This window comes from Typopeltis vanoorti, chromosome 14, assembly GCF_054136105.1.
Source record: "Typopeltis vanoorti isolate ZY-2024b chromosome 14, IOZ_Tvanoo_1.0, whole genome shotgun sequence".
NCBI classification, from domain to species: domain Eukaryota; kingdom Metazoa; phylum Arthropoda; class Arachnida; order Uropygi; family Thelyphonidae; genus Typopeltis; species Typopeltis vanoorti.
Window position 1 is genome coordinate 96,499,634 of NC_143562.1, and position 19,191 is coordinate 96,518,824.

Here is a 19,191-nt window from a genome sequence, read left to right on the forward strand (position 1 = left end):
CCTCAGTATATTCACGTTCAGTTGTTATTCGTAGTTTAAAATACTTCAGTACTGCTAGCTACCAATACTTGAAATTCTTTGGTAGATGGGGAGAAAATAAATTAAAGACCAGTTAACATGCTTTTACACAATTGGCAAAATGGCTAGTGAAACAAGCTGATTTACTGAAAATAGCATATGAAGATGCTGTGTTATGGGACATGCACAAATTTCTGAGTAGTTCTGTCAACTCATACAGAGTAAGAACATCAAAAGTAACCTGCATTCTAATATTATGTAACAACAAACCTGATTAAAAAGTGTATAGTTTTGTCCACAGTTATAGTTTGCTATATTTATATTTCATTGGAGAGTGAATAATGCTTCTTCTCTCCAACCAATAGATAATGAGTTCAAATTTTTCCTGAAGTTTCAAAAGTTTTCTGAACAAGTTGAAGTAATTGGGCAGGGAAACGAAAATTGAAAAGTTTGAGTGTAAGAGGGAGAAACATGCAGTGAATGTATATTTGTTGATCCTTTTTTGCAGAACAATTTGAAGAATAGAGTGGATAAAAAGCGGAATGGGACTACTGAAATTAGTAGCATGTATATCAGTTCTAAAGCTGGTACAAGAACTAAAGGAAATCTGCAATTTTTGTATACTAATGCAAGAAGCATTCGAAATAAGAGTGAATAATTTTTGGAATTAGTCAGTGCAATCTCACCAAAAGTTGTAGGCATTAGTAAAACTTCGCTGTCAGCAGAAGATTTAGTTACTGGAATTGAATATGATGGGTACAGTATCTTCAGGGAGGATAGAGACGATAGAATGGGGGGAGGAGTACTGTTGATGATAGCTGATGAGTTGCTTCCAAAGAGTAGTATATTCTCTTGATATACTACTATCCTTAGTAGTATATCAAGAGGATAGACATTTGAATGATAGTTCATTTGAGGCGGTCTGGTGTGAAATAGTGACCAATGCAACCAAATATACAGTTGGTTGCTGCTATATGCCAGGGGATACAGGGGGAATATTGAATTCATGAATCAGCAAATTAGTGCAAGTTTGTGATTATTATGGGGGATTTTAATTATGGTGATATCAATTGGAAGGAGGAAATATCACGTGGCAAAAAAGGAAATGGAATTCATACACCTTCTAAGAGATAATTACTTGAAACAGCACATAAATGAAGGGACTCATGGTGTGAGCGTGTTGGATCTGGTCATAGGTTCAGGGGACATATGCATAAATAAGGTGCCCTCGTTACCTCCAATTGGTGAGAGCGATCATGTAGTATTAACTAGGGAGGTTGCAAAATTTGTGGATTTCTCTCTTAAGAAGGGATATATAGGGAACTACAGATTAGGTAATTAACAAGCTTCAGAGTGAGCTTACAGCCATCCCATAGCAGAACATATTGCAGGGGAAAGATGTTAACAGTACATGGGATATAATCGGCAGGTGTCTGAGGAAGACAATATCAGAATGTATTCCCATGGTCAGGAAGATAAACAAGGTAGGCTTTTAGATGGATGAGTAGTAGTATTAGGCTTGATCTGCAAAAAAAGAAAATGTTATGGAGAATTTACAAGAAGAAAGGCGATCAGTACAAGGCTCACGCTAGGAAGGTTACCAGATACTCATAATCTGATTTAGTTTTTCTTACATAGTAAGAAAAACTAAATCAGATTATGAGAAAACCTTAGCCAAGGATATCAAGGGTAATCCCAAAGAGTTCTTCTGCTATGTAGCAAAAGGAAGAATGAAGGATAACCTTAGTGGGTGCTGATGGTATTGAGGTGACCAACTCAGATGTAATAGTAAAGTTACTGAGTGATCACTTTTCAAAAGTCTATCACCCAAGTGAGGATATCTCTGTACCTGTAGCAATAACTAATGTTAGAATTGAAGTTAATAATTCAGAGGTACTTGGTATATTGTAAAATTTAAATGCAAACACTGCTGTAGGTTTAGATGGAATATCAGTTTGGGTGTTGCATGAATGTGCAAAGGAATTGTTAACACCTCTTACTTGGTTATTTAACTTAAGTTTGAACTCTGGTATAGTCCCTGGGGAGTGGAAGGAAGGCAAAGTGGTTCCTTTCCATAAAGGTGGCTCTAAGACTGTGGTAGTTAATTACAGAAACCAATCACCATCTAGGGAGTGGTGGTAAAAGTATTGGAAAAGTTGGTTAAGGACAGAATTCAAGAATGGGTGGATCAGAATATGATACTCTATAGGGACCAACATGTTTGTTAAAGGTCGATCCTGCAGCAATTTATTAACTTTTTACAATAAAATGGCATCTGAGTTGGACAAGGGGAAAATACTTCTGGATTTTGCTAAGGCTTTTGACAACATACCCTAATTAGAGGAGATGGGGATGGATACTAAACTGGTGATATGGATAAGAGAATGGCTCATGGAGATACTAGAAAGTAGTGTATGGAGGAGCAGAGTTCCAGGATAAGGCAGGTGATCAGTGGTGTGCCTCAGAGCTCTGTGCTCGGGCCGTTATTGTTTAAATTGTACATAAATGATATATAGGAAATGGCTTGAAGGGAGATATTCAGTTATTTGCTGATGATGCAAAGTTGATTAGCGCAATAAAAAATCAGGATGATTTAACCACGCTACCGGCCAGGACGTATATATATGTCCACATTTCCATGGATGCGAAGTGCATATTAAAATTGTAATACCATTGATATTACATTGAAATCTATGATGGATACGAAGCTTTTGAGGGTGCATATTTGATCTTTAATGGCCGGTAAGGTGGTTCAATAAGCTGGCAAAATGGACAAACGGTAATGATGCCATTTCAATGTGGAAAAGTGTAAAGTTATGCATTTTGGGATTAAACGATTACCAGCTGTGTACCACATTGATGGAACGACACTCCAAGAGATTGATGAGGCTAGGGACTTGGGGGTTTTGGTGGATAGGGAGATGAAGTTCAGAGGGCATTGCTAAGGTGTTCAAGATTGCACATAGGATTACTTGGTTACTGAAGAACACACTAACATCCAGAGATAAAGAGGTTATTATTCCCCTTTATAAGGCATTGATAATTCCACATTTGGATTACTGTGGTCAAGTCTGGTCACCAGGATGTGAGAACTAGATTTTTTGCTTGGGTGGTGAATGAGTGGAATGCATTGCCTGACTCAGTTGCGAGTTCTTCGTCTGTAAATGAATTCGAGAAGAGGTATGATAGATATTATTTTGATAGTTTGGGTCTCCCACGACGAGTCTACTGACTCCATGAAGATACCTGTAATAATAATAATAATAAATCCAACTGCTGGTATGGATATTTGTGATTGTCTTTAGGTAGGATGAATTTTATCACTTGCTGTGAAATAGAATGACCCACTCATGCAGCTCAACTCTTTTTTGGGGACAAAAACAGACCATGACAGGTACATAAGCATCCATATAGACCGAATTTAGCTTTGTACAAATTTCTCTCTCTCTTCCCCAAAGGTTCAGAATATTGTTAAAAGGTAGATTTAATGATATCAGAAGTGTTTTCACCTAATTTCATTTAATAGTTTTGAATCTAATGCCCCAGAAATGGATTTCAGTAAATGTTCTATCAATGCAATGCTGTAGAGGCTAATTCAGAAGACTAAGCTTCAAATCCTACTGGTCTTATTCTTTTTTTCGGATCATCATCAGTTAGAATACTTTTGAAAAGATCTTATAAAAGTAGTTAGCATACTCTTTTATTCAAACTACAAAATATCTTATGATTAGATGTTTCTGTTTCAGGAGCTCTGATGAAAATCATCTGCTAGTGAACCCTACAGCTATTGTAGATAACCTGGCTCAAGCAGTAGATATGATATTGAGAAGCTCTTAGAAGTTAGCATTGGGAACATTGATAATTGCTTGAATGTTCTTCATGATCATCACACAAAAGTTGTAAGTCAAGACCTTGAAGATCATAAATTTACATGATCTTTTCCTCTTTCTATGTGATATGAAAGATTTAAATAAATTACTCTTTAAAAGATATACCAACATAATTTTCACTAAATTGCTTATGTCTACCCTCAGATTGCTGCTGATTGGAGGTTAATAATAATGTAAATCATGCATCACTATCATAGAATCCTGAAGTCTTCGTACAAATTAATCTGCTATTTGTCAGGAATCCAATATTGGCATAACAACAACAAACTTAGATCTTAGTCTTGCTCAGGATCTTTTTCCTGCTATCTAACACCTGGAAAAATGATAGAGGAAAAGGTATAGCAAAGCACATGTTTGGGGCCATACCTTGTTATATTAACTCTGTTTATAATTCTTGAATGCTAGCAATGCCAAGTTCATTCCTAATATCTATCTTTATTTTTAATATGATTCTCTCATTGATTCCCATCTTTTCACTTCCATAATTTTTTCTTAACTCTCCTGTTTTATGATTAACTGCTATATTTCTAACCTAACTCTCAGATCCATAAGTTAAAATTGGTCTGCACTGTCTGATATACTGCTAGTTTGTTGTTTTGGCTAATTGCACTCTTATTCCTTATAAATTTATCCACTTACTCCATACCTCATCAGTTTTTCTTGTTTGATTATTTCCATAATTAATTGCCATCTTCACTAAAAATTGTGTGCCCCAAATAGGCGAAATGTTTTACTTGTTCCATAAGCTCTCCATTGAGAATGCAGTTACCCAATTATTCAATATAGTCAAATAACCTTGAATATTTGCAGTGGATTTATTTAGGAGTATAATATCATCTAATAAAGCAAAGAGCTCAGTTGAATATTTCCAGTTTAGATATCATATTTGATGCCACTTTCATTCATAATTGTGGTGCATATATAAATAAATAAGAGTGTGCATTCTGTCTCACACTTGTTTCTACGTCAAGTCACCTTTTTGTACCGTCCACTAATTCTAACTGCTGCTTTACAATTTAATATTCCATTTACCCCATATAACGTGTTGCATTTTGAAAATTTTCTATTGAAACCTTGTTCTATGCCTTTTCCAGACATACAAAACTTAAATACAAATTTTTGTTATAGCTCCATGATTTCTTAACTATGTCTAAAGTGATGATCTATTCCTCACAACTTCTATTTGGCCTGAATCCAGTATGTTCTTCCCCAAGTTTCCTCTTCCACAATTTTTCTTAGCTTCTTCAAGTAAGAATCTGCAAGTATGTTTGCAGATTCTTACTTGGAATAGTCAGTAGGGAAATTTCTTTGTAATTCTCATTTAGTTTTTATTTCTTTTTATACATGGGTACTATGAGAGCTCTACTCCAATCTGGAATTTTACCTTCTGACTAGGTGTTTGAGTGGCATTGTATGGTGATTTGATTATTAGAGCTGTGGCAAACGACAATGCACAAGGTTTGTTTTCCTGGAGGTAAAATGAATAGAATGATTGAAGCATTGGATATCAGGACTAATATATCATTCATAATTCTTGCCCTTTTCCTCATGAGGATATATTGTTGGAGGTGTTGGAAATAAGAGATCTTGGGGTAATGTGGATAAGGATCTGAAATTTAGAGGGCATGTTGCCAAAATTGTAAGTACAAAACAACAAATTTGCAATGATGCAGAGGACACTGACTTGTAGAAGTAAGGGGATTCTGGTTCCATTGTATAAAGCTCTGATTGGGCCACATATGGAGTACTGTGCACAGATTTGGTCACCTAGTTTTGAAAAGGAGGAAGAGATGTTGGAGAGGGTTCAGAGGCAGTTGACCAAAATAGTTTCTGATCTCTTGAATGTTGAATATGAAGAAAGGTGGAGACAATGCAATTTGCAAAGTCTAGTGGATAGGAGGAAGAGGGGTGATATATGATAGAAACATACAGGTTAATAAGGGATTGTTATAGGATTAAAATTGAAAAGATTTTTGATAAAATGGTTTGAGATTGGGAGAGAGCAAGAGGTCATCCCTGGAAGCTGTATAAGGAGGTTGTGAGAAGCAGGTTTTTAGCATGGAGGGTTGCGAATGATGGGAATGCATTGTCTGAGAGCGTGGTTTCTGCAGAGAATTTGAATGTGTTTAAGGCGCAGTATGATGAGCTAGTAGTTAACAATTTTGTGCTCCTAGGATCCCGAATTGATAAAGATGGGTATTGTACTGAAGAAGTTAGAAGATTATTACTTGGAAAAAAAAGCAATGACAAATTTAAGCAATAAATTTGTCATTGCTTTCACAACTTCAGAATTGTGAAAGCATTGGTATTCCTTGTGGTACTGTATGGATGTAAAGGTTGGACCCTGAGAAAGAGTGAAAGAAGGAAGATAGATGCATTTGAATTATGGGTTTGAAGATGCTTACTAAGAATACCATGGACTGCAAAGCAAACCAATAAATCAATGATAGATAGAATAAAGCCAGATTGCTTCCTCAAAGCTATGATCATCAAGCAAAAATTGTCATATTCAGACATATTAAGTTAGGAAACGATAGTCTGGAGAAGATGATGCTTGCTAAAGTTGATGGAAGCAGTAGAAGAGGAAGACCAAGAATTAGATGGGTGGATGGAGTTAAAGAAGCAACTGTAATGTGCTTGGAAATTCTGAAAGATATGGCTAGGAATAGATATAAATGGAGAACGTATGTTCATAGAAGCACCAGGAGTCAAAAACGACTCGATGGAACATAACAAATGATGAGCCATGTGTGTATGACAAAAGAGACCTCCTAGATGTATCTGTGACTCTATTTAGTCTTAGGATTATAATAATAATACTTGATCTTTTTCAATATATTTTGCTACCTTAATGATATTTATCTTCTATATTCATACCAGTCTTCCCATTAGTTTTTGGTTAGTTACTTTTACACACAGCTTAGCTTTCTTAGATTTCTGTGTATTTTCTCAGTGCATCTGCTGCCTTACCTGGCAGCAATATATGTTCATGAGTTCATCATGAATGTTGGATTTTTTTATTATTGTAGGTGATTCAGCTATGAAGGCATGTGGTGAGATTCACCACATGCCTTCCTGGCTCAGTCACTTTTTTTTTTCCAGTTTGCCAAGTTTTATTCCAGTTTTAAAACTTTCATTTTCAGTGGCGTTGGGAGAGCTGAAAGTGTTACTTGGTTGTCAAATGGACAGTTTGCATTAGATCATTGCATTTCCTTCATCTTGGTCAGTGTAATTGGAAAAGAGAATCGAGTTATGGACATTGAAGTTGCCTAAGAAAATGACTTAGGAAATTACATAGTTTTGGGTAGTTCGACTGCAGGTAGTCAAAAAATTTGAAGAAATCAGAGTGACTTTCAGAATTTGGACAGTGGTGAATACAGCAGATGAATGCAACTAAATAAGGCAAGGGAATTAAGTATTCTCTTGGAATAGAACATTGGATTGCACAGAGACACAAGTGCCATCTTTGTGGTAGAAGGAATTGTACAGAGTTTAGAGAGTTATTCCACTTGTTTATACTATAAATTAAAGATACCAAGAAATTATATACTTGGTTTAATCCTTTATCCAAGTGTAAGCAAACAAAGTTTGTGACTGAACTATTTTCAGGACTGGGGCAACTCGTATATAGAAGCTACATTACCTGACTTAGTATCCTATAATGCAAAGCACATATCCTTGCAGGCGTGTATAATGCTATGCATTATGGGAAAGGTCACTACCCAGACTGGTTTCGACCTTTATTGAGGTCTCATCAGTAGGTAGGTGATCCAGAGGTGATACTAAGGTTGAAGTAATGCAGAAGTCATGTTTGGGCCTAACCAATTTTTCCAAAATCTTCACCACCACTCCTGAGACACTGATTGGTCGACACCACCCTTGTGCAATGGAATTAGCGTACATTCTTTCCATTCCTTCAGAATCTTCCCTGTTCTGAGACTCATATTAAACAGCCTGGTCAAAGGAATAGCCAGTTCAGCTGAACACTCTTTTAGCACACATGCTAATATCCCATCAGTCGCTATTGCTGAATTCTTATTCTTATTATGTGCAACAGCTCTAATAGCTCATCCTTATACACCTGAGTTCCTTCATCCAGTGAAGAGGTAGCAGTGAGCTCAGCTTTTAACAAAATGGGCACTCATTAGTTAAACAACCTCTTCTGCATCTGTAATCCTCATGTTATCTGCATTTAGAAGTTATTTCTTTTCATTCCTTCTTTTACTTGAAGCATATCGATAGAATTTTTGTGGGTTGTCTTTAGCATGCAGAGCCAGTTTCTTTTCATACTCAGACTTTGCTTTCTGTACAACAATTGTGACTATTCTAGCCTGCTGCTTATAATTTTCATAAAGGACATCATCCTTATGCACACAGTATTCCTTCCACATCATCCTTTTCTTACGAATCTCTTGCTTAATAAGATTACACATCCATTTGACTCCTACCCTATTTATTCTTCAAACTCTCTCTGATATCACATCATTTAAGTATTTTTTAAATGCTTCCCATGCACTGTCGATATTCTTCCCATCCATCAACCAATCCCATTCCACTGAACTCTTGGATTTTACATAAGCATTTCATAGACTACTGCATGATAAGTTGATATAAAAGCTGCAGAGGATGGGAATAAATAGTATATTGGTTAGATGGATTGGTGATTGGCTCTCTCAATGATACTAGCAAGTTGTTCATGTTAAAGAAACATTAACTAGTATTTAGTTTTGTGCTGCCTTTGTGTGTGCGTTAGTTACAAGTTTCATATTGTACTCCCTGATGATGTCTCTCTCTAATGAGTGAAATACTGGAAGAATTAAATACTATTTTTAATTATTTCTCAGTGCTGTTTCACTCCATTAAACCTATAGCAGAAGTTTCTCCCTTGAGCCTTAACACACAAACAGTGTTAAGCAGTGTCTCAAAAAAAGAAGAGTAACCAGTGGTGTGGCCCAGGGTTCTGTTCTTGGGCCCCCTGCTGTTTAACTTGTTTGTAAAAGGATATATCATGTGGACTGATTGGGGATCTTCAGTTGTTTGCTGATAATGCAAAGTTGTGGAGTACTATAAGTAGCACTGCTGATGTTAACTCCCTTCAGGAAGATTTGAATAGACTTGGACAAAGGAGTGTGATTATAGTTTTAATATTAATAAGTGCAAGGTGTGTTGCATTTTGGAGTGCAGAAATATAAGGCCGTGTACTATATTAATCGTTCTGTACTGCAGAAAGTGAATGAGATTTGAGATTTGGAAGTGATGGTTGACAGTAGACTGAAGGTTAGACTGCACATTGTAGTGCTGCTATGATAAGAAGTACACATAACATGTAGGGATAAGGAGGTGGTTAGGCCACTGCATAAAACACTGATCAAACCACAGTTGGACTATTGTGCTCAGATTTGGCTGCCTTGTTTTCATTGTGATGTGGAAACATTGCAGAGGATCCAGAGGAGTTACTAAGACAATATCAGGACTTTGGAATGCTGGCTATGGAGAGAGGTTGAAAAAATGTGGATTGCAGAGTTTGGTGAATAGGAAGAAAAAAGGGGATATGATAGATGTTTAAGTTAATGAAGGGATTTTATTGGATTAATCCAGAGGGGATTATAAAAAGAGTAGAAGGTGAGAGGAGAAGAACCAGAGGATATTCCTGGAAGTTATGTAAGAGTGTAAGGAGTAGATTTTTTACATGGAGAATTGTAGTGAATGGAATGCATTACCAGAATATGTTGTTAGTGCAGGGAGTGTTAAGGAATTTAAGATTCAGTACAATTCTGAATTCCCTCCATGAAGTTGGCAGACTTCATGGAGGGAATAATAATAATAATATATATAAAATATATTTATAAGTATCTGGATAAACTATCCATATTCCATAATGCATGGCAAACTAACATTTATGTCAACAAAACTGAAGTTTTTAAAAGTATTATGATAGCTTAAAGGAGTTTTTTTCACTACTCTAAAGTCTGGAGTTTTTTTTTTTTTATAATGATGTCACTGACACCCACAAAAGGTTATGGGCAAACCTGTAGTACATTTTGTATGCTGGATGAGCTAAGGATTTTTTTTCTACTTTTATATTAAGGGATGCTTCAGTTTTTATATGCTAATGCCAGAAGTAGCGAACAAGTGGGAGGAGTTTGGAACATTGGTTGGTATAACTGTGCCAAAAGTTAGAGACATTAGTGAGACTTGTTAACCAAGTCTCACTAAAGTTACAGGGATAGAATGTGAAGGGTTTAGTATTTTCAGGAAAGATAGAGAAGATAGGATGGGTGAAAGGGTACTACTGATGATAGCAGATGAATTGCAGCCAAAAAGAATAGGAGATAGGCAGGAGGGCAGCTATTCATTTGGAGCAGTCTGGTGTAAGATTAAGTCCAGTAAGACAAAATATACAGTTGGTTTTGCTATAGGCCCGGGAGTTCCACGGATGATCTGGAAGACATGCATCAGCAAATTAGTACAATGAGTACAGATTGAGGATATTATTATTATGGGGACTTCAAATATGGAGATACAGACTTGGAGGAATAAAGATCACATTGCAGGAATAAAATGAAATTTATACACATACTGAGAGATAATTGCTTGAGGAAGCATGTAATGAAAGGGACTACAGGTGTGAGAGTATGCACTTGATCATAGAATCAAAAGAGCTATCCATAACCAAGGTGACCACATGCCTCCGATTGGTGAAAGTGACGAGGTCCTGACTTAGGAGGTTGTGAAATATTAGCAATATTCTGTCAGTAAGGAGAATATGTGGAACTACAAGGCTGGTGATTATGACAGGCATAGGAAGAAGCTTAAATCTGTGCCATGGCATAAAACACTGCAGAGTAAGGATGTTAGTAGTGCATGAGAGATAGTTAAGGATTAATTAGATAAGTTTTAGATGGATGAGTAATATCATTAAGCACCAGCTGCAGAAGAAGAACAAAATGCTGTGGAGGATATATAAGAAGAAAGATGGCCAGCAAACTCATGAACAGTACAAGGCTCAGACAAGAAAGGCAACAGGCATGGCAAGGAAGACAAAATCAGATTATGAGTTGAATCTAGCTGAGCAGACCAAAGGAAATCCCACAGAGTTCTTTCATTATGTCGCAAGTAAGAGGAAGAATGACTATGGAAGATTAACCTTAATGAGTGATGATGGCCACAAGGTGAGAGAAGCAGATAAAACAGTTGAATTACTGAGTTACCACTTTGCAAGGGTGAGGTTACTGCTTAACCTCCCAACCGGCCGGTGTGGATGAAATATTCAACACTCCCTAGCTTTTTTCATGGATCAAAACTTCGTCGGCATTCTAACTTTTATCATGCCATTACCTTCCTCCGCCGTTAATCTCGTTACGGCTATTCTATAGCATTAGTAGATTAACTGTTGCTGAGTGACCTTTGTGTCCCTTCCCCCTGTCTTTACGTCTATTGTGTTGCTTAGAATTTCATTTACTGTCCTAAGTTATTTGACCTTTCTTGCCTCTAAAATGATTTATTGTGTCTCTTCCCAAAAATTGAAACCAATTTCACATATGCGAAAAAAAAATCAATCCTGAAATGCCTACTGATCAGCTTTTGCAATGAATCTATTTAGTGATAGTGAATTTGGTGTATTTTATTCTACAAATCAGTGCACCGGAAGAGATGCACTGATTGTTCTTTCACTTTACGTATAATAATTGAATAATTTTTTTTCGAATTTTCAAATGTTTGCTTCGAAAATATTATGTCAAATATTTATATTTTTAAATAATATTTATTGAAATAAATATGTTCTTTTTCTTTCGTTTCTAGCGAAATAGCATTATATGGATCATCACATTTCAGATTTAGAAACGATTTTTTGTTATTCATAAAGACAAAATAAAAAAAAATGCTAAATTGCCTTACTCTGTTTCCGATTGTGTCTTTTTGGTATCAAAAATTTATATCCAATGATATTTTAGCAGTGATTCTTCCCCTTCGTCATTTATTTATTTATTTGTATTATGCATATTACGATAATATCTAGTGCACATCCTCGTAGATATGTTGAAAATATAATAGGAAAAATATCATATACGGAATGATTCAAAATTCTTTTTCATTTTGAAGATTTTCTAATGCTTTCCCCCCCCCCTTATCCTCTCCTAGAACTCACAGGTTTGAAAGCTTTTCTAGACAGCATTCAAAATCAATTACTTCATTTTACCATTTTGACAAAAGCTATACGGCAATCAGATTACATCGTGAAGCTTCTAAATCTGTTCTATTTATTTGCAATCTAAAACCAGCTGTTCTACTGCCCGCTGAAATTATGTGAAATTTTAGAAATAATATGCTATATTTTCACCATGCAAAATTGTTTATATGCATACCACACAAAAGAAAGTTCAGTAGTATTATTTTTGTTCGTTTTTCTTTAAAAAAATCTAAATATTACTTCTGCTGCTGGAAGCTATTTCTGAAATAATCTACGTCTTATAAATACTTGGTAATATCCTCTTAGCTGGAGGAAAAGCTGAAGGATTATTACTCTCAGCTATTGAGAAAGAAAGGGGAGAACACTAAAGTCGCACTAAATTGCCTCAAGCTGTAGTGCAGAATTCACCAAGAATGTCTTGTTTTCTTTTCGATTGTTGATTACCGATATCCTAACAGAAATGCTGATATTTCGTTTACATGCTTATACATTATTTATGCCAAAATAATTTCTTAATTTATAATAATCAATTTCACTTTTATTATCAAAAAATTATAAATTATTTCATACAATCTTGAAAAAGAGGATTTGAATTATTTTAAAAGAAAAGGTGCATATGCGTTTCATAATCTTTTTTTTTTGGGGGGGGGGGGGTATATACCTAATCAATCTGCGGATATTTCAGATAATTTATTTCATAAATCGTTCGTAAGACAACTGTTACAAACGTAAATCACTTGGGGAACATACCCATTCATTTTAGTGTAAAATAGTAGCAAAGGTTCAGTTACTTTAGATATCTAATCTAGAAGACAATGTTATGTCTGCTGAGATTAGAATCTTACGTGAATATTTTGTCTGACATGATTTCTCTATTCGTTATAATGTAACCAATTTCCAGATTTTTTCCCTCCTACAGACTTCATGTTTATGCAGTGATTTCTTCTTTGTACTACAAGAAAAAAAATCAGATAATAGAAGAAAAATATGTAGTATTTTCTTTTCCACTGGCTGAATTTACAATGTTCTTTCTTTGTGTTTTGAAGAGAAAGTGCAAATGACTTTTTTCTTACTATTTTTGCCATTATAATATCTCATATAATTATAAGAGTGACATTTTACTGTTTTTCTCCCACACGAGAAACAGAAATAAGGTAGTAATAATATTGTTGATTCTGCCAAACTCCATTGTAGCAGAAATTTTTATTACAAAACTTTGTAATATATATATATATATATCTCAAACAAGAAATTTGGAACCCATATCACATCAATGTTGAGTGTTGGCAAGGTGAAAATGTTCCCGTTATTATTTATATATTTCATTTATTAACTAGGGGGCTATACCCCCCCCCTGTGTTCCGGTATGGTAGGCCAGTTCTCCTTCAATTGCGATAACTCGAAAGGGGGTCCCGCCCCTGAATTCTGATGACTCGAATTTTGAAGACTCGACACTCACGGTAGCCCCTGACTTTCAAAACGTTTCGAAAAACATGACATAAAAAGGCTTATCATTTTATATATATATATATATATATATATATATATATATATATATATTAGGATAACCAAGTTATTTTATAAACTTGGTTATTTTTACCAAGTTTATAAAATAACGACTTTCCCTCGCTGCTAAGCTCGGATTTCTCCCTTCGATAGCTTTCCTGAAGCCAGATCTGGAGGCATATCTCGCCTTTCCAGTTATTTTGAAATTTATAACCAAGTTTATAAAATAACTTGGTTATCCTAATATACAATATCCCCAAGTTTAAAAAAAAAAAAAGTTATTACATCTATCTATATATATAGGGTAGATTTTATTTCATTATTTTTTATTGTTTTGGTGAAATACTTTACCTGGAATACTCTTTCCAGTTCCTCTTATATTTTATTCTTCCGAAAATATCATTCTCTGTCATAAAAAGAACTTAAAAATTAGCCTTCAAGATGAAAAAAGAAACAGTACATTCGGGTATCCCTCTATCAATATTTGTAGTCCTGAAAAGGACTGTTTTGATGGCCTTGAAAACAAACATTCTTTATTTCATACTGTTCAGAATTTAAAATTCTTGAACAGTGTGGAACATCTTGAAGCAAGGGTAAACACACAAAGCAGTTTTACACTCAGGGCACCAGATTTTTGTTTCCTTTCTGATATTTTTTTTATTACATACATAGCATTTGCGTGCAGGTTTTTTTTTATTAGCCGTTGGTGGTAGATTTTCCGGATAATGGTTGGAGTTAGCAGCGTTCAACCTCAGATGTCTGGCAGGATTTCCTGTTTTTCTGCTTGCTGAAGAAGGCGCATGTGCATGCAGCAATGCTTTCGCAATTTCTATTCTGTATTCTAGATATGTTATGGTAGACAAACATTTTTTCTTGTGCAGGAGGAAACTGTTCCAAATAACAAAATCTAATACATGTCCAAACACTTTTTTGTAATATTTTTTATGCTGTTTCCTCATTACAGAGTAGAATGATAGCTGCTGATCGCACCTGTCGACTCCGCCCATAGTGTCGTTGTATGCACACACAGCAATAGGTTTTTCTTTCTTCAAACCATGCTTCTCCACGGATTCCGTTGATGGATTGTGCAGGGAAGACAGCAGAAAAACATCTCTTTTGTCTTTCCAACGTAGTGCAAAGACTTTCCCTCGCTGATAAGCTCAGATTTCCCCCTTCGATAGCTTTCCTGGAGCCAGATCTGGAGGCATATCTCGCCTTTTTGCATTTACAGTACCATAACTATCTGTACAATGCTGTAAAAGCAAATCAGCGAGTTCAGGACACATATAATAATTATCCATTGTAATGCAGTAACCTTTCCCCAGTAAAGGGTCTAGTAACTGCATTACTGCACGCATCGACAAGGGGAGATCCGAATATTTATCATGCTCGATTACAGTTTGCTTTCCCGTATAAGGTTTGAAATCCCAAAGATATCCACTTTCGGATTCGCAAAGCATAAAAAATTTTACTCCATACTTCGCTTTCTTTTTGGGAATATACTGCTTACATTTCAGTCTACCTTTGAATGGCATAAGGCTTTCATCGATACTCAAGTCTCTCTCAGGAATGTAGAGTGATCTACATTTCTGACGGATTTTCATCAGAAAATCATAAATTTTGTTGAGGACTGGGCAAGGATGTGTTGCCTGATCGTATTCCTCGTTATTCTGAAAATGCAAATACTTCATGATGAGACTGAACTGTTTTTCAGTCATAACATCACGAAACATTGGCGTGTTCAGAATCCAGTCTGTAGACCAATACATTTTGAGAGCGGGCTTTTTCACGATACCTTGCACAATCAAGAGTGCTATAAATGTAAGGAGCATGTTGATATCTATTGGGCTCCAAAATTTACTGCGAGAATGCGGACTGTACTCAACTTGCTGATGTTGTTGGCAAGCATAAAGGTTAGTCTGTTCCACTATGAAGGAAAGAATATCATAGTCTAAAAATAGACGGAAAGAACTTAAAATATTACTGGAGTCAAAGTCTTCAGTAATTCCTGGCTTACCTATGAAGGGAAATCGTGGACAAGCTGGCGTACGTTCAGTGGCGATCACCCATTTTCTGCATGAAGACATATCTAAAGTACAGGCAGAATCGCTATCTTCAGAGCTAGAAAGATTTCTCTCCTCATCAGTAGAACAAGAGCTGCTCGAAAGGCGAAGGCTCCAACTTTTCTGCATCCCACGAAGTTTTCTTTTCTTACCATGAGTGTCACTGCTACTGCTTGCCATCTTGTAAATGAATTGTGTCTTGAATATACTTACTAATTATTCTTTTCTGCCCAGTAATTCCTTTCTGCCCAGCTCAAAGCTAATGGAGATTACTAACCCCCCCAGGGAGAAACAGAACAATAGAACATGCAGCACACTAAAGAGCCTCAAGCAATATCTGAATATTTTACAGGCAGAAATTTCTTGTTTGGTTTTTCACTTTATTCTGATAATGCATTTGAAGGATGACAGTGCTTTCAAATATTAATTTCACCTATATCCGAATATCACATAATTTCTTGATTTATAATAATGAGGAAATAATATGTATATTTTCTGATTTATAATTTGCTAATTTATAATAATCACCACATAGTTTCAGTATCGAAAAATTAAAGTTATGTGGAACAATTACTAGAGAAAAATAACGAATTAAATAAAAACTGTACCTATGTTTCATAACAGTTTTCGGGTGTGTGATAGTGATACAACGGGGGGGGGGGGGGGGGTAAACTATCAGAGGCGAAATAAAGTTCAATTCTATTGTGAAAGGAAGTGAAATTTCACATTTGATCTACATATTTTGAATGATAAAAATAAGCAAATGTATTACTTACTTTAAAAATTGGAGAATAAAATATCTGAATTATGCAGAAAATATTAATCATAACTGTTAATTTCATTTTGTAATGACCAATTCTACAAGGAAACCAAGATTGTGTAGAAAGAACAATAAATTACTATACAACATGAAGAAAAAATTTAGGGTTATGATTAAAGAATTTCATGTTATTTGCTATAAAGCAAAGTTGCTCCAGCATGTCCTAAAGAAAATCTGTGAAGTATTATTCGCTTTCGATGGTTTTGTGCAAAAATAAAAATAATATAAACTGGAACGTCGGCAGCCGGTTTTATTTTCTTTTTTTTAAAAGAATATTTCAAATAATTATCGTGAATTAATTTCTTCGAGAACAAAGAAAAATCATTTGACTAGTAAGCGATTAGAAAAAAATTAGCGCAAAAAAATTAAAAAATTAAATTGGTTCTCCAAGGTAAGGCAATATTTAAGTGAAGAAATTATGCAAGATCTTTATTTTGCCCAGACATTAAAATTGTATTGTACAATAAAAAGAGAAAACAAAAATATAAATAATTTCTCTATTTTATTCTATCCTATATAACTAAAATCCAGTTATCCAGCATGGAAAAAGGAAGTGCGTTTCTTGTTATAGGCAACTGCAGCTACGAACGCGAGATAATCCGATTAACCGTTCTCTTCAGCATGAGGGCTTATCACACTTTCTAATGGACATGACAGTCAAATTGCACTTCTTATCCAGGTTCTTTCAACAGGTGGGCTGAATCTTATCCAGATTTAGTTGGACGTCTATAGACGTCCTAGCCGGTAGGAAGGTTAAACATATATGACACACTAATGTGGGTAGGCTATTGCAGAATCTCAATGTAAATACAACTTGGATTTTGCAAGAATGTGCAAGGGAATTGTCAGTACTACTACCTAGGATCTTTAAGTTTCAGCTCTGGCAGAGTTCCAAGGGAGTGGAAAGAGTGCAAAATAATTCTCTTGCATAAGGAAGGTTTTAAGACTGCAGTAGCAAATTATGGACCAATCAGTGTCTCAGGCATGATGAAAAAATTGGTCAAAAAGAGAATTCAAGAATTGGTGAATTGGGGGGGGGGGTACTGCTGGACAGATATCAAAAAGTGGTATATGGAAGGATAGAATCAAGGTGAAAACAGGTGACTAGTGGTGAAAGTAACTATTTCTCTACATAATTTTATATATATATATAAAATAAGGCAATGTGGAGAGCTTGCAGGATGATTTAAATAATCTGTCAGTATGGGTGTCAGTTTAAATGTCGAGAAATGTAAAATTATGCATTTTGGGATAAACACATTACAAGCTTTGTATCACATTGATGGCACTGTACTCCAGGAAATAGATGAAGATAGAGATTTAGGAGTGGTGGTAGACAGAGAGTTAAAGTTTAGAGAACATACTGCTAAGGTAGCCTATAAGATTACTTGGTTGCTGAAGAACACACTAACCAGTAGAGATAAGGAAGTTATTCTCCTTTATTAGGCATTGATATGTCCACATCTGGATTACTATGCTCAAGTCTGGTTGGGTTTCTTGGGTATGAGGAAGAGGTGGAGAAGATTCGGAGGCAAGCGACCAAGATGGTGTGTGGTCTGTGGAATGTTTCCTATGAAGATAGATTGTGGGTTTGAGGATTGCAGAAGTTGGTTGATATGAGAAAAAGAGGGGATATGATAGAATTAAGTTGCTTAAAGGGTTTTATAGTATTGATGCAGGAGAAATGTTTCAGCACTTGGCTAGAGGGGCCAGTCACCCCACAGAAGTTGAATAAAGGTGTGGTTAGTTAGGAGTGCGAGGATTAGATTTTTTGCTTGGACATTTGTGAATGAGCAGAATGGGTTGTGAGTGCTTTGTCTGTTGATGGGTTCAAGGAGAGGTATGATAGATTGTGTGGATAGTTTAGGTCTCCAGTGATGAGTCTTCAGACTCCATATAGGTACCTGTACAATAATAATAATAATATATTTTTTTGTATTTTTAATTTATTTTTTACATAGTCCAGAAACCCTGCTCTAGAGATCAAACATGGAACTTTTTTAAACCACTTCAGGCCTGCAATAAGCAGGAAAGTGGTCCTGCACTAGGCAATGAAATTCATCTCCCACCTAAAGAATCACAAACATTCATGCCTGTGGCTGGAGAGCAGATATGCTAACCGCTTGACCAACATGTAAAGTCTTGAAAAGCATACTACATGTTTCACAGAGTTATGATAATGTTGGACATCAAGGCACAATATGAGTAAAGCCTGAACTGGCAAGGCTTTTTTTTCCTCCAACAAAAAATATAAAGTGACCAGTGAATAAATTATACACAGTTAATAGATATATTGTCTCATGGCTTAAGCTACAATAATTATAAAAAGTAGAAATATTGAATATTTGCATATGTAGTTGGAAAGTAGTGATTTTTTAGATATATGAAGAGCCAAAGGGTTCAATTCGGCGACATATGACTTATTTAAGTTAAGGGATATTACATCCCATACGCTTGGAATCGCTGAACTTTATATAGTTTCTACTATATTTGACATGAAACTCTGAGTTTCTTATTCGGCTAAGAAACGATATGGGATGTAATATCCCTTAACTTAAACAAGTCATATGTCGCCGAATTGAAGCCTTTGGCTCTTCATATATCTAATAATTTATTAGGACACCTCTCGGCAATATTCATAGAAGGGTTGTAAGTTCTGTTCGCTACAAACTTGATATTAACTAGGTCTACCTACTCACTGAT

General features: G+C 35.5%; 1 protein-coding gene across 8 annotated transcripts in view; it reads left to right on the plus strand.

Annotated features, from left to right (window-relative positions):
- The window catches only part of LOC150099784 (phospholysine phosphohistidine inorganic pyrophosphate phosphatase-like), a 272,126-nt gene that overhangs the window by 166,544 nt on the left and 86,391 nt on the right, over window positions 1–19,191 (plus strand). For 6 of the 8 annotated variants that reach the window (XM_090403980.1, XM_090403983.1, XM_090403978.1 and 3 more), the window contains exon 8: window positions 3,765–4,010. In XM_090403980.1, coding sequence (XP_090260106.1) covers window positions 3,765–3,855 — 91 coding nt within the window. In that variant the 3' untranslated portion in view covers window positions 3,856–4,010. Of the gene's footprint in view, window positions 1–3,764; window positions 4,011–11,711; window positions 11,734–19,191 lie in introns of those variants that run through there. The other 2 variants (XR_016549371.1, XR_016549370.1) reach the window with 2 other exon arrangements.